The sequence below is a fragment of the Pediculus humanus genome, genomic scaffold (genome assembly GCF_000006295.1).
Source record: "Pediculus humanus corporis 1103172108318 genomic scaffold, whole genome shotgun sequence".
NCBI lineage: Eukaryota > Metazoa > Arthropoda > Insecta > Psocodea > Pediculidae > Pediculus > Pediculus humanus.
Window position 1 is genome coordinate 242,222 of NW_002987887.1, and position 14,938 is coordinate 257,159.

The 14,938-nt window shown below is 27.8% G+C and overlaps 2 protein-coding genes across 2 annotated transcripts in view; both read right to left on the reverse strand.

The window, feature by feature from the left end:
* Phum_PHUM601630 (2-oxoglutarate dehydrogenase, putative) overlaps nucleotides 1-1,522 on the reverse strand; it is a gene marked incomplete at both ends in the record, with an annotated part of 12,402 nt that extends 10,880 nt beyond the window's left edge. The window contains 2 exons of the mRNA XM_002432766.1: nucleotides 974-1,189; nucleotides 1,283-1,522. Of these exons, the coding sequence (XP_002432811.1) occupies nucleotides 974-1,189; nucleotides 1,283-1,522 (456 nt within the window). The remainder of the gene's footprint in view (nucleotides 1-973; nucleotides 1,190-1,282) is intronic.
* Nucleotides 1,523-5,358: 3,836 nt separating this feature from the next.
* Phum_PHUM601640 (uncharacterized protein) lies at nucleotides 5,359-11,767 on the reverse strand (the record flags this gene model as incomplete). Its single annotated transcript, XM_002432767.1, has 7 exons — nucleotides 5,359-6,719; nucleotides 6,948-7,190; nucleotides 10,057-10,180; nucleotides 10,289-10,716; nucleotides 10,789-10,942; nucleotides 11,167-11,433; nucleotides 11,762-11,767. 7 exons carry the CDS (start codon nucleotides 11,765-11,767, stop codon nucleotides 5,359-5,361), a joined length of 2,583 nt encoding a protein of 860 aa, XP_002432812.1.
* Between the last annotated feature and the right edge of the window lie 3,171 nt (nucleotides 11,768-14,938).

Here is a 14,938-nt window from a genome sequence, read left to right on the forward strand (position 1 = left end):
TTTCCATACCGAATCCTTTCGAGTTAGTTTCTTTTTTTTTAATAATAATAATAATAATAATAAAAATTATGTTTATGTTTTTATTTTTATGTTTGTCTTACTCTCGATTCGTATGAGATAATCGCGGACGACACTTGAATCGGGTTGACCATGCCTATCGTAAAAAAGTGTACCATTACCGAACGTTATGCCTAAGGGATCGATATCGGCAACCAAGTGACCGCGCACCTTCAAAACAACAATCAATAAATAATAATAATGATGATAATGATAATAATAAAAAACTGAAAGAAAAAAAAAAAAAAAAAATGTATGAAAATGAGTAAATGAAAATGAATGTATAAAACGGCGATGAACCTAAAATAATAATAATAATAATAGATATAGAAAAAAATGAATCAATGAATGAATGAAATGCTGCTCTGAAAAAGATGTACCTGACCCAAAAAAAAAAAAAAATTGAACCGATCAATAAATCAATAAATCAATCACTCATTATTAACTTTTTTAAATAAAAAAAAAAAAAAACCTGAAAAAAATTATTAATAATAATAATAATAATTATGCTCGCGGCGTGAATTAAAATTTTATCATTTGAGGTAATGATAATAATAATAAAAGGTGTCCGAAAAGGTGGTGGCAGAAAATTTTTGTTTACAAATAAAATTTAGGTACTTCAATGAGAGAGAGAGTGAGAGGAGAGAGGAGAGAGAGAGAGAGAAAATTCATTAGTAAATTTATAGGGCGATAATTTTATATATACCAGTACATGGCCTTTTGAAGGCCATATGTATATATCTCAGGGACCTTTGGTATTACAAAAATAAATTTAAGTGGGCGAACTCAGATAAATATAGATTTACAATTAAATTATTTATAAAAAAAAATTAAAAGGATTTCAATATGGTCTCCTTCATCTTCTTCTTTTTAAATTAAAATTAAAAAAAAAAAATTTTTTTTTTTTTAATCATACCTGATAACTTCTAATTATTGCCTGTACGGCTAAATGATCGTCAATTATTTTTTCATTTATCGTCGAACCGCCAAGTCCGGGTAAACCACCACTGACAGGTAACAATCCTGAGAGTGGATATTCATTAGCACGAGGTTCTGCTAAACTTGGTGGTCCTTGATAAGCTTGTCCAGGTACGGCGCCGCTGGAAGACGAACGAAAGAATGCATCCCAAGACTAAGACAAAAATAATAATAATAATGATAAACCATTTTTTTCTTTTTATTATTATCTTTGCCGATTAATTTTAAAATTTGTTATGATACTCACAACGTGTACAGACTTAGGATCAGCTAACCATGCATTGTACATTTCTTCGACGTAGGCTGAAGAACTTCCATTGAGAAATGGTTCTGCAACACTTGGAGCACTATAATGTCTTTTATGTGTCCAAGTGATTCCATTATTAGAAGCTGTGCTTTGTAACAACCATGATCCAAATTTTTCAAATTCACCTCCACCAGGTAGTATGGGAGTAATTTTATTTAGCACCAATCGAGCTCTATACATTTTAAAACTTTTTAATCTGAAAAAAAAAAAAAAAAAAAAAAAAACAATGTTAGAAACAAAAAAATCTTATCTTTATAATTACAAATGTGATAAACCTTACAAAAAAAAAAAAAAAAAAAAAAAAACATGACAGTAATTTTTAAAAGAAAAATAAAAAACATTCATAATTTATGATTAAAATGTTTTGTTTTACCTTTTTTTTTTTTTTTAAAGATAATTAAACTCGATTTTAGGTTAAAAAAAAAAATTGCCAATGTTTTCCCTATGTAGAAGAAAAAAAAAAAATTATCGACTCATGACTCAGAACACAATAATAATAATAATAATAATAATAATAATAATAATAATTATGGTTTCATGATGATGTAATTAATACAAATTTTTTTTTTTTTTTTTTACAAAGTACATTCACCTACTTAATAAATCACATATTTCGAAATGGTAAGGAAAATAACTTAAATTCAAATTTCCTTTTTACTAATTCATACTAATCAATTAATACTTTATGATTGGCTTATTAATAAAATAAAATAATAACTTTTAAATTTAAATTAATAATTAGAGTTCTGAGAAAATTACAAAAATTTTTTTTTACCAAAGTTTACATACAATTAGGTATCGTAAAGTGTTTGCCGTCATCAGGAGGGGAGACACGAAATGAATTTTTTTGTTTTTGTTTTTTTATGTAAACTTAATAAAAAATTTTCAATAAGATTTATAATAATGCATCTCTAATCAGTTAATTTTATTATAATATGTGTTTAATTTGATAACATAACCTCAAATTTAGAAACATATGTTTTGGAAAAACTAAAGTGGATCATACAGATACAATTCGATATCATTAAATATGGATGATTATGATTGGAAAAATTAAAAATTTGATATCGAACCGAATAAAAATTTCCTTTTTTTTTTAGCTAAAGGAGATTTGTAATAGTTATTACAACTTATGAAAGTTTCTCCCTCATATTACTCTTTTAAATAATATTATATCATTAATGAGGATTTGAAAAAACTCGAATTGTAAGATAATTGTATAAAAGTTTATCTAGAACAATTTTAGGGCTCAAATTTTATAATTTGTGATAAAAAAAAAACTTCAAAGTATTATTTAAATTGTTGTGATAGGTTAGGTTAGTCCTTGAATCATGTCATGTATGAAATTATTTTAGGGCAATCATAATTAATTATTTATTAAAAAAACCCCTTTTGAATATTAAAATTATAAAAAAAAAAATTTTAAAATTTGAATAAAACTGTCTCTAAAAATATAAAATAATTAATGCGCAAGGCTATTTTGTAAGATGACGGTGCTTTTCAATGACGAAAATCGATTTCATGTAGGTCAAGTTTATCAAAAAAAAATTAAAATTTAAATTTTTTTTATTATAATGTAATGATTTGAGTTAAAAACAAGACTCGGTAAAATATAACTACTAACCTTTAATTTGAAGTGTATTTCGATGCTGTAAGAAATTAAAGAAACGGTTCTTTAAAATGATGTAAGATGGTAATTTTTAAGTCAAATCCTACGAACAGCCATTTTTTTTTTTAACAAGAATTTCGTACAGGGTGACCAACTCTAAAGTGTAAAAAAATCATACGCCTAAAAAAAAAACTGTTGGAATTTTCCCGCCATTTTGATTTACAACAAAACAAAATGAATTAGTTTACACATTGAGAGATTTCTTATTAAAATAACTTTTTTTTTTTGTATTTTCTCGTTAAATTATATAATAAAACATCTTATTAAACAATCCTTAAAGTTTATAAATATATTTTTTCGATTAAAATTTTATTAACAAGATAGGCAAATGGCGACATAACCTGTACTAATTCTTGCCTATGTTCAAATTACATATAAAAACATTTGACTGACATAAAAGTTTTCTTTTTGGAAAATTAAACAATATTTGGTGTTATTTAAATTAATCACCTGATTAAAAAAATACCTAAAATTATAAATAATTAAAAAATTGTTAAAAATATCTTAAGCACAAAACATTTTTATCAACATCATGTAACTTCTAATGCTTCAAAATGTTACATTAAAATTATATAAAATTTTACAATAAATATAATTAAAATTATTGTTCTAGAAGTTACTAAAGACTAAGAAAAAGAATCAAACCCTTAGAAACAATCAATAAATGGAAAAAGATTTGCAAAAAATAAAAATTTAATCAATATTTTTTTTTTAAAACAAATATTCATTGTTTGTTTATCATTATTTCGGACATGATTAAGAGATAATTATACATTTCCTTTGTTTTCTTTTCTTTTCCTTTAAAATAAAATATTTAAATTAAATATGAGTTAATTTTTCTAAGAAAAAAATTTAATTACTAAATACACTTTTCATTCTTTGTAAAAAAAAAAAAAATGTCTATTCTAACATCATCATCATCATCATCATCACTTTTTACACTCAATATCAAATACAAACAAAGAAAACGTCCTTCCATATTATTATTATTATTATTATTATTATTGTCGCAACAAAATATTTCTCAGTTTCAAAACAAAAAAAAACGGCAAATACTTATTATTATTATTATTATTATTTCTTTCTTGATATGATATTAAAAGCATTCGATGATGAAGAAAGAAAAAGAAAAAAACGTGCTTCGATTGATCAATAAAAAAAAAAAAAAGATTGAGTTCCTTTTTTTTTTTTTTTTGTTATTAAACACGTCGATTTAATATTTAATAATAATAATAAAGAAAAAAGAAATTTAAAAAAAAAAAAAAAAAAAAAAAAAAGATTTCTTTCACTGCAAGGTTGTTAATGGCGGCGGTGATGTGACGCCATTTTGAATTCGATTCGCTCATTTTAATTGTAAACAATGTAAAATTACGTGAGATTGTTTGTTTATATTGATATATGTTTAAACGATTAAAAATATTTTGCTAATGAATCGATTTTTCCCCTCCTCTCTCCCCACTCTCTCTCTTTATTAATAATCATTTTTTTAATTAATCAATCAATGAAAGTTTAATAATAATATTTATCGATAATAATAATAATAATAATAATAATAATAATAATAACGAGAAAAACGTTAATATAAATTTTTACTTTTTTTTTTTTAAACAATGCATCGATGTTCGATTGTTTATAAAAACGTTATTATTATTATTATTATTATTATTTAAACAACAAACATTAAGAAATATTGCTGGGTTATAATTTTTTTAAATAAAAATATTTTGTTTAATAAAAAAAAAAAAAAAAAATTTTTTTATGCACGTACACACGTGTGTGTGTGAAAAGGTTTTTGTTGTCGTTTTTTTTTTTTTTTTTTTTTATATTTGAATGAAATTCATGCAAGGTTACGATGATAATTTGATGACAACAAACAACAACAAACAAACATGGCCGATCGTTATCATCATCGACACTTTAATTGATTTAACATAATAAATAATTCGCAACAGCAGCAGCAACAGGAGCAGAAGCTGCCATTTTTTTTTTTTAATTTTACAACAAAAGAATTTTATTTAAAAAAAATTTATCGATTTCGTTTGTTTCTTCCGCGTTTGTTTTCACACACGACAAACATAAGGAAATTGTTTTTTTTAAACAAATAATAATAATAATAATAAACGAATAATAAATCGTTAATGATAATTCCCAAATTATCTACCCTGACACTACATTTTGATAATTAATTTTTAGAGAAAGATAGAGAGAGAGAGGAGAAATAATAATAATAATAATAATAATACGATGGTGAGTTTTCTTTGTTTTATATAAAATTAAACTTAATAATAATAATAATAATAATAATAATAATAATAATTGCACTTAAAACTAATTAACAAAAATGTGGCTAAGAAAAAATTTGATTTGTTGTTGTTGAATCTTGTGTTATTTCATTATTTGATGACGCCATATTAAATAATGATTGATCGTAATTATTTTGATAATTTGTGGTTGTTGTGATTGTTGTGGTTGTCGTTTGTACTTCTTCCGAATTTATATTTTCTGTATTTGTTGTCGTTGTAATATTTGTTACGGTGTTATCGTCATTTTGAATATTATATTCGAACGTATCGTTTGTTAAATTTTTATCAGTGTTTGTTGGATATTCGCTTGTGTAAAATTCTTGTCCCGATGTTTGTTGTAAATAATTTGTCGTTTCATCGTTTGTTTGATATAAATTTTCCGATGTTTGAGTTATTTGAACGGGGGAAAACGTCGAGGATTCTTCGATGGTGGTAAAATCATTATTCGATGTTTGTTGGAAATTGTTGTTGTCGGTTATCGCGTTAAACGAATTTGTAGAGATGTCAGATATGTTGTCCGTTACGGTCGATTGTGTTTCCGTTTCCGGATTTTCACACATGGTTTTAACGAATGTTTTTTCGGTACTTCCGTTTCCATCGGGTACGTATTCCATTTTAGATGTGACTGAATTTGTTTGTTCCGATGGATTTTTATCAATTTCGTTGTTTGTATTTTGTTGGATCATCGGATTCGTATTGTTGGATTCTGTGTGTGGCATTGTTGATACCATGGTATCTTCGACGGTTGTCGTAGCCATTGTTGTAGTCGTGGTTGTTGTTGTCGTCGTCGTAGTAGTACTCTTCTCCGGTTTTTGATGTTCTTGTAAATTGTACGTTGAAAAATACGTTTGAATTCTTTCGATGAGTTGTTCGATTCTCGGTGGAAATCTCGATGGTAGCAATGTTATGGGTGTCTTTAAAACGGGTATCGTATTTTTATCATTTATCGGTACTGGTACTATATGTATTTGATCCGGAGGTCCTTCATTCGTATAAAATCTAACTGGTTCGAAATATTGATATGGATAATTTAAAGGATTTGATTTTTCCGGTGGTGGTGGTGGTGGAGGTGGTAAACCTTCATCGTGATAATTATCAGAATATTCATCTTCAATATAGATTTTACTTATTTCGTCCGGATATTGCGGTGGAGGATCTTCTTCTTCTTGTATTATTATCGTGGGAACATTTTTATCATCCCCCGTTTTAAATTTATTCGATTCGCAACCTGGTAATCTTAAAACCGTACGTAAAATATTAAAATTTTCTTGTGACGGTTCGATGTTCATTTTAAGTGATGGTACGGCAGGAGATGACGTCAAAGGTTTTACGGGTTCGGATTGTGGTGGTCCCGAAATTGGATACGATTGTGAATATTGAGAAGGTTTCAAAGGTCCGAAAGATCCTGGAATTCTCGTACGTATCGGTGGTGGTGCTATCGGACGTAGGGGTAATGAAGGTTGCGGTGGTGGTGGTGGTGCTATCGGACGTAGGGGTAAGGAAGGTTGCGGTGGTGGTGGTGGTGCTATCGGACGTAGGGGTAAGGAAGGTTGCGGTGGTGGTGGTGGTGGCGGCGTAGGCGGAGGAGGTAATGGCGGTGGTATTAGAGGTACCCGTCTCGACGGTTGAAGACTTTGAAATTTTTTTATCGGTCTTATTTCCTGATAATTTTGATAACGATTTTGCGATATCGATAATTCGGGTAACGGATAATTTTTTTCGTATTCAACGGTTGGAGATGATGGAATAAATTGCGGATTAGAATAAGCCACGGGTATGATTTGTGTAGGTTCGTGATAAAAAATAGGTCCAGGTTGAGCAAATGGTGTGACTATGTTAACAGGATAAAAAGCTCTATTTGTAAGAAATGGATTTCCTATTAAATGTGGTCGACAATTAACAAAAACAAAGAATCCACTCGAGAATCCGATTATTATTATTTTTAACAAACATTGTATTATTTTCTGAAAAAAAAAAAAAAAAAAACAAAAACATATCATTATTATTATTATCAAAAACATTAAACGAAATGAAAAACCGTTAAATATTTCCTTTTTTAAATGTTTATCCAAAAAATTATCAATAATTTTAAAAATATAAAAAAAAACGATTCTTTGTCTTCTTCCACTTTAAATATTTTTTATAAACAAAAACGTCATCATAAAAAAACGGTTATCAAAATAAAGAGAGAGATTATAATAATAATAATATGACATTAAAATTTTAAGTAGAGTGTGTACCTGGAATAAAAACCAACCTTTTTTATCGTTAATCTTTCTAGAAAATGTCGTTATTAACAAAAAAAAAAAAAAAATTCGAGTTTTAAATTACGTTCATGATGTATATAAATATCACCATATTTTTTTCCCCTAACGAATTATTTCATTTAAAAAAAGAAAAATTAATTTTAAAAACGATAAATTTCAATAAATTTATTAATAACGGCAATTATTAATAAATAATAAAATTTTAATTAATAATTAATAAATTTATTAAATATTATTCCCTCCCTTTAAACGCTTTCTTACACCACAAACGCAACATAAATAAAACGATCGACTTACGGTTACCCGAAAAAAAGCCCGCGAAAATTTAAAATTTTTTGTTTCGAAACATTTTTCCCGCGTTTTTTTTTTTACCCCTTCGCATACTCGCGAAAATTTTCCCTCGTTCCTTTTTTTTCAAAACGAAAAAATTACCGTTAAACATATTTATTTTTTTATTTTATTTTTTTTTATAGATTTTATTAATTTGTTAAAATAAAATAATAATAATAATAATAATAATGATAATAATTTACCTTCATCTTGTGTTTGCAGCGAATAAAAAAAAAAAAAAAAGAAAAAAAAAATTTTTTTAATAATAAAACGACATGCGACGACTTAACACTTTAACTGTTCTAGCAAGAACTGAAAGAGTAAGAAGGTAAATGACATACAAGTCTCAATATAACAACAACAACAACAACAAACGAAATAGCTGTATCTTTAACAGTATGATGACGTCACGCGAGTTCCGCACCTTGAGTCTTAACTACAACAACAAAAACAACTACAAACATCATCATCATCACTACTACTATTAGAATTAAATCTGTACCATTTTATAAAGAGATAATATGCGTGTATAACAATCCATCGATGATAATGATGATAATTTTTTTTTTCTGTGATTCACTTCCGGTTTGTGTCGATCAAGGGGTACGGGGGGAAAAACTTTTTCTTTCTTTATTTCGGAGAAAAGTATGACGTCATCCGGACGACGTGTATCTTCTTTTCGCATATTAACGACCGTTATTATTTATTTATTTATTTTTATTTATTTATTTTTTTTGTAATTAAAAATGTAATGGTGACGTTGTCGTGGTTGTTGTTGTAGTTAATGACACGATCAAATCGAGTTAAATTAAAAATTATTTAAGTAAATATTATAAAATTTTCTCGTTCGTATTGGTTTTTTTTTTTTTAACGCGAACGACGAGTTTAGGCTTTCATTTAAATTAACCTTCGTTTTATTTGTTTATTAAATTATCATCATCATCATCATCATCATTATTATTATTATTATTATTATTTGTTAATAAATATTTTCAAAGTCACAATTTTATTTATACAGACCCAAACGAAAAAAATTTTTTTTTTTCGTTTGTTTTGTTTTTTTCCAGAAAATAATTTTTTTTTATTTACGAAATTTTAATAAAAAATTATCATCATCATTATTATTATTAATATTATCATTAATAAACAAATTGAAAATTTAAATTGTTTATTTATAAATTTTTTATAAATAAATATTGTTCGTTGAACTTGAACTTGAAAATTAATTTTTTATTAAAAAAAAAAACAGGTTGTGAAAAAATTTCGTTTTAAAATAATAATAATAATAATAGTTTTTTCACCGGATAAAAACGAAGGGGGCGGGATGTGAGGTGAGGGGAGGTGGGAGAATGGAAGTGGAGGGGAGGGGAGGGGCGAAATTTCTATAAAATTCAAAAACCTGACCTAAGAAACAAACCTAAATAAATCAGGTGTTTTCATGTGGGCCAATTAGTCATCGACGTCTACGTAAAAAAAAAAAAAAGTTCGCGTGTAATTATTTTGTTTGTTTGTTTGTTTGCGTTTGTTTCTTCTAAGAAAATATATATAAACATGTAACACGCCCAATAACTGTGCTTTTCCTTTTTTTTTTCTAATCGTAATTATTGTATATTATACGTTATTCAATCGGCCGAAAAAAAAAACGGTCACATTGTATAGAAATGAAAAATTATTATTATGATTATGATTATTATTATTATTATTATTCATTCGTTTTGATAAAACAATGGAGAAGTTATAAATGATACGTATGGCAAATCGATAATTTTCATTATTATTATTATTATTTGTTGTTTAGGTTCAGGTTTGAAAAAAAAAATATTTGAAATATTTTTTTTTGTATAAAAGGAAAGGTTGTTTGTTTGTTTGTGTTTGTTTGTTTGAATTTGTTTTTGTTATAAATAAAAAATAAATAAATAAATAATTAATTAATCAATCAATCAATCAATCAATCATCTTCGTCATCGCTATCGGTGTCGATTTTTGTCCTTTTTGATGTTTTCTTTTTGCCACCAATGAATATCGGTACGACTCCTTTATTCGTCGATCCTAAATAATTAATTATTATTATTATTATTATTATTATTAGGTTGTAGCATGAGTGGGTGATTGTTTTTAAAGGGGGGGGGGAAAAGGTAAACATACCGGCTATGGCGGTACCGCTGGGTGCTGATACTGCTAAACCACCTTGACCGACGACGGCGGTTCCCATTGGAGATGCTTGTGCTATTCCTCCAAGTCCAGCCAAAGCGATTGCTGAGGGTTTACTCTGAAAGAGGAAACGTTTTTAGAGTTTAAATGGTGATGGTGATGGTGGTGACGATGGCGAAGGTGATGGTGACGGTGATGATGATGACGAAGTACGAAAATATGGTACCTGTGCTATACTCGGTTGAAGTTCTTGTTTTTCATCCCCTTCTTCCCTTTCGTCATTTTTCGTCATTTCTTCTCCTTCTCCTTCTTCTCCTTCTTCTTCTCCTTCTTTTCGTTTGATTTGTTTTTCGTTATTTTTACTACTTTTCAAAGGTTCGGCGACCACAACAACGGAATCATCATCTTCATCAAACGTTTCTCTTTTCGTTTGATAAGCATCATTTTTTTTCATCGACGATAACGGAAGTCTTAAAAGATTTTGATAATTCGGTTGATTTCTCAAAAGAACATAATTTGACACGACGCCACCGATGGGTGGCAAACTCGTCACCATCTTTGAACTATCCTTAATCTTTTTCATTTTAATCGAATTTACATTTCCTCTTATTTGACTTTTCGGAAGTGCTGATATATCCGACGGAAGTACGTATTCTGTCGAATGTTTAACAAATTTATCCAAAAGAATCATTTCCCGAAATGTTTATGTGGGGGGTAGGTACTTACTGTTTACTTGGGGTTTCGTCATGACAGTACCGACTGTCGGATCAACGGGTACTCCAGCTCTATCGACGACGGTTTGTACTATGTTGCTGTTTTGAACTGTTTCGTCACCTTGTAAAATAATCTTATTCGGTACGTAATAATTACTAGGTTGTACCTGTCAAGACAAAAACAAAACGTCACATATGCCCTTTTTCTTCTTCTAATGTCCATAAATGACGTCATCAATGGGTTTTTATTTAAATTTATTTAAATTACCAACCGTTTTATTTCGTGTATCTTTTCTAAACGTCACGTCACGTTTACAAAAAATTCTTGTAGATATTCCCCCTCCCCGTTATAAAAAAAAAAATCAATGATAATAATAATAATAATACTTACGGCATTAACAAACGTGGGTGGTTCAGTGCCACCGAAGGATTTTACGTAGTCGAATACCAAATTGTGATACTGAGGCTTCATACCCAATCCTGGGACGTACATGGGTTTGTTTATGTCGCTTCTCAATTGTCGATAATACGATGACGGTTCAGGTTGATACCTGTACACGTAAGATTGACCCGTGGGTGACCTTTCGTAATTAACGTAATATTCATCGAGCGGAAAACTTCGCACCAATTGAAATCCGAGCAAAACAACTATGAAACCCTGAAAATATAATTTAATTAAATTAAAAAAAAAAAAAAAAGAAATTATTTTTTCAAAATGTCGGGGCACTAGACAACACTTTAAAAAATGAAATTCTAACATTTGACCTTGAATAATTTACTATTTGTTATGGGCGAATGAACTTTACGAAAAAAAAAATTATGGAATGTTTTGTTGTTTGCACGAATTCATCGGTATAAATTCCAAAATCGTTTTTCTATTTTATTATTATCATTATTATTATTATTAGTCATTCTGGAGAATTAATATCGTGGAATAAAATAAATTTCCAATTTTTTTTCTCCAGGAAAAAAAAAAGACGACTTACCCACATTTTTTCGTAAAAAAATTTAATTTTTTTTAAAAAAACGTTTAGTATCTACTGCCACTACTACTACTACTACTACTACCACTACTACTACTGGACAACTACTATCACTACTATTAACTGGACAAAAAAATTTTTTAAATAAAATTTTAACGACCGTTTTAATTAATACGAATTCACGTTCTGACTTTTAAATCGTTTCTTATTCATAACTCAAAAAAATTTTTCGTACCTTCTACTACGTCATCATTACAAACAATTTTTATTATTATTATTATTATTATTATTATTATTAATATCGATTTAAGAGGTAGTACTCGAAGTTAAAAAAAAAAAAAACGTAAAAGAAAATCCGGTTGTATTTAATTTAAAAAAAAAAATAATTCCATAATGTTTTAAGTGATAACGAACGTCATCCTCGTCGTCGTCGTTTGTCGTTTGTCGTTTGTTGTTGTTCGTATTCAGGTACGCGAGTTTATGTTAAACGACAACATATTTTACATTCGTACAAGAAAAAAAAATTTAAAAATAATAATATGACACTTACCTGGAAAATCATTTTTTTCTTTTCCCGAAAAAAAAAAAAAAATTAACAAATAAATTATTATAATAAATCGCGTGAAATAAAACAATCGGCGAATCGTTTGTTTGTTTGTTTGTTATTTAAAAAATGGGCGCTAAAAATAAAATAAAATATTAACACGATATATAACGTTGTCGTTGTCGTTGTTGTTGTTGTTGTTGTTGCGGTTGTCGTGGTCGTTTCCGTACGTAACTTTTTTATATTATTATTTAAACTGGATTCGTAAATTTTCTTTCTCTCTCTCTCTCTCTTTCTCTCTCTCTCTCTCTTTCTCTCTCTCACTCTTCCTCTTCCTCTTCCTCTCACTCACACTCTCTCTCTCTCTCTCTCTCATTTAATATAAGATTAACAAAAAAAAAAAAAATTCTTCGATTCTACAATTATCTCGTTGAGCATTTGGTTTTTTTTTGTTCAGAGTTTAACGACTGTGATTTTTTTTTTCTTATTCCACGTTTCAAACTATCATTATTATTATTATCATCATCATCATTATTATTATTATCTTTAATTCATAGGTTGTAAATTACAATCGATTATTTTCGTGTTTGCAATTTTTTTTTAAAAACATATAATTGCCGTAAAAAAAATGTTTTTCTTTTTTTTTCACCTCCTGGAGAAAATTTTTTTATGGTTTATTAATTATTATTATTATTATTATTATTATTATTATTATTATTATTATTATCATCATCGTGGAAATTTTTTTCTCCGGGAGTTTTTATTTTATTATTGAATCGATAACGATTTTTTTTTTTTTAAATTTGAAAATTCTTTTTTAAAAAAAAAAAAAAAACTAAAAATATCTGAAAGGAAACTTTTTCCTTGCGTTTGTTTGTCTGTTTGTTTGTTTGTTTGATTTTGTAATTATTTAAACGGTTAATTAGAAACAAAAAAAAAAAAAAAATTAAACGATTCTAATAAAATTTATCGATATTTTAAAGTTTTTTTTTGGGAAATGAATTCCGGTTGGAAAGGATTTACTTCCGGTTCGTTAATACGCCGATTTCCGGTTTTGGAAAATTAATAAATATTTAAAATATTTCCTTTTCCCCCCCCTCGAAGTTAAAAATTACCTACGTAAAAAAAAACGAAAAAGAAAATTTTAATATTTTTTAATCGTCCGTTGCAATTTTTTTTTTTTCATCAAAAGAATTTTTTCTCCAGTCTTCGCCTGGAAGGGAAATTAAATAAACAATATAATTATTAATAAAAGAAGAGAGAGAGAGAGGAAAAAAAATTCTTAATGTTCAAGTTCAAGGTTATAAAAAAAATTAAATGACCGTAGGCGTATAATAATAATTTTCGTTAAAAATTTTTTTTTTTTCTCCAAAAAAACATGGCGGCCGCGTGGAATTTCCAAGCGAAAATAATTTTAAAAAATTTTCTTTTTTTTCTTGTTTGTTGTTCCCTGTCTTTAAAATTTATTAACGATTTTTTTTTTACTTATTGTTCGAGCCTGGAATTTGATAAATTTTTTTTTTTTGTAATTTCCGATTCCGTTAATAATAATAATAATAAGAACTTATTAAAGAATTGGACCCTGGATCAACATACAAATATCTGGGGTAAATATTATGGTCACTCTTAAACACGACAAGGCTCCTATTTGTCGGGATTTTTATCCCAGGTTTCTACCCGATTCCTTAGGGACAAATACTCGAATATCGGTGGTGCTATTTATAATATTTTCCGAAGAATGTGGGCCGTCCCACATAGTGCGATTTCCTGGATGGTTTCTTCTTTTAGGTTCTTCATAATCTTCTTTAAATTTCCTTTTATTGAATGTGGCATGGCTCCCAATGCTCCCACGATGACCGGAATCCTTTCTGTTTTTGTTCCCCACATCCTGGCTATTTCAATTTCCAAATTTCTATATTTCAGCCTTTTGTCTGCTTCTTTGGCTGTCTGGTGTTTTTTTCTGCCGGCACGGATACCTCAATTAACTTACACCATTTTTCCGCATTATGCCTGAGTATGATATCCGGTTTGTTAGCTGGCACAGTTCTGTCAGTGTGGATTTGTTGATCATACAGAACCGTGCATAAACCTGCTGTCGTAATCGGGCTTGGAACAATTGAAAACAATCGAGGTTTAATTTCCTTGTTGGCTATTATTATTATTATTATTAGTATCGAACGTTGGCGTTTGAATTTGATGAGATAAATTTTTTTTTTCCCTCTCTCTCTCTCTAATTGATTTCTGGACGTGGTTTTCGATATTAAATGGAAAAATTATTATTATTATTATTATCGAGTTCAGTAAACTTTAAATCATTTAAATAATTAAACGTGTTTGTTGTTGTTGTTGTAGACGTAATTGATATTAGGGGCTGTTCGTTTTTAAGTTAAAATTAAAAAAAAAAAAACCGGAAAATTCATTATTATTATTATTATTATTATTATTATTACTTTTAGAGTGAGATAGAGTGGAAGAAGAAAAAGATGAAAAATTAATAAACAAACAAACAAGACAAACAACTCGCGTGTCAAATTTTATTATATTTTAATTTAAAAAAAAGAAAAATTTTTTTTTTATGGCAAGGAATCGGCATTTAAAATTTATTATTATTATTATTATTATTATTATGGGATTAT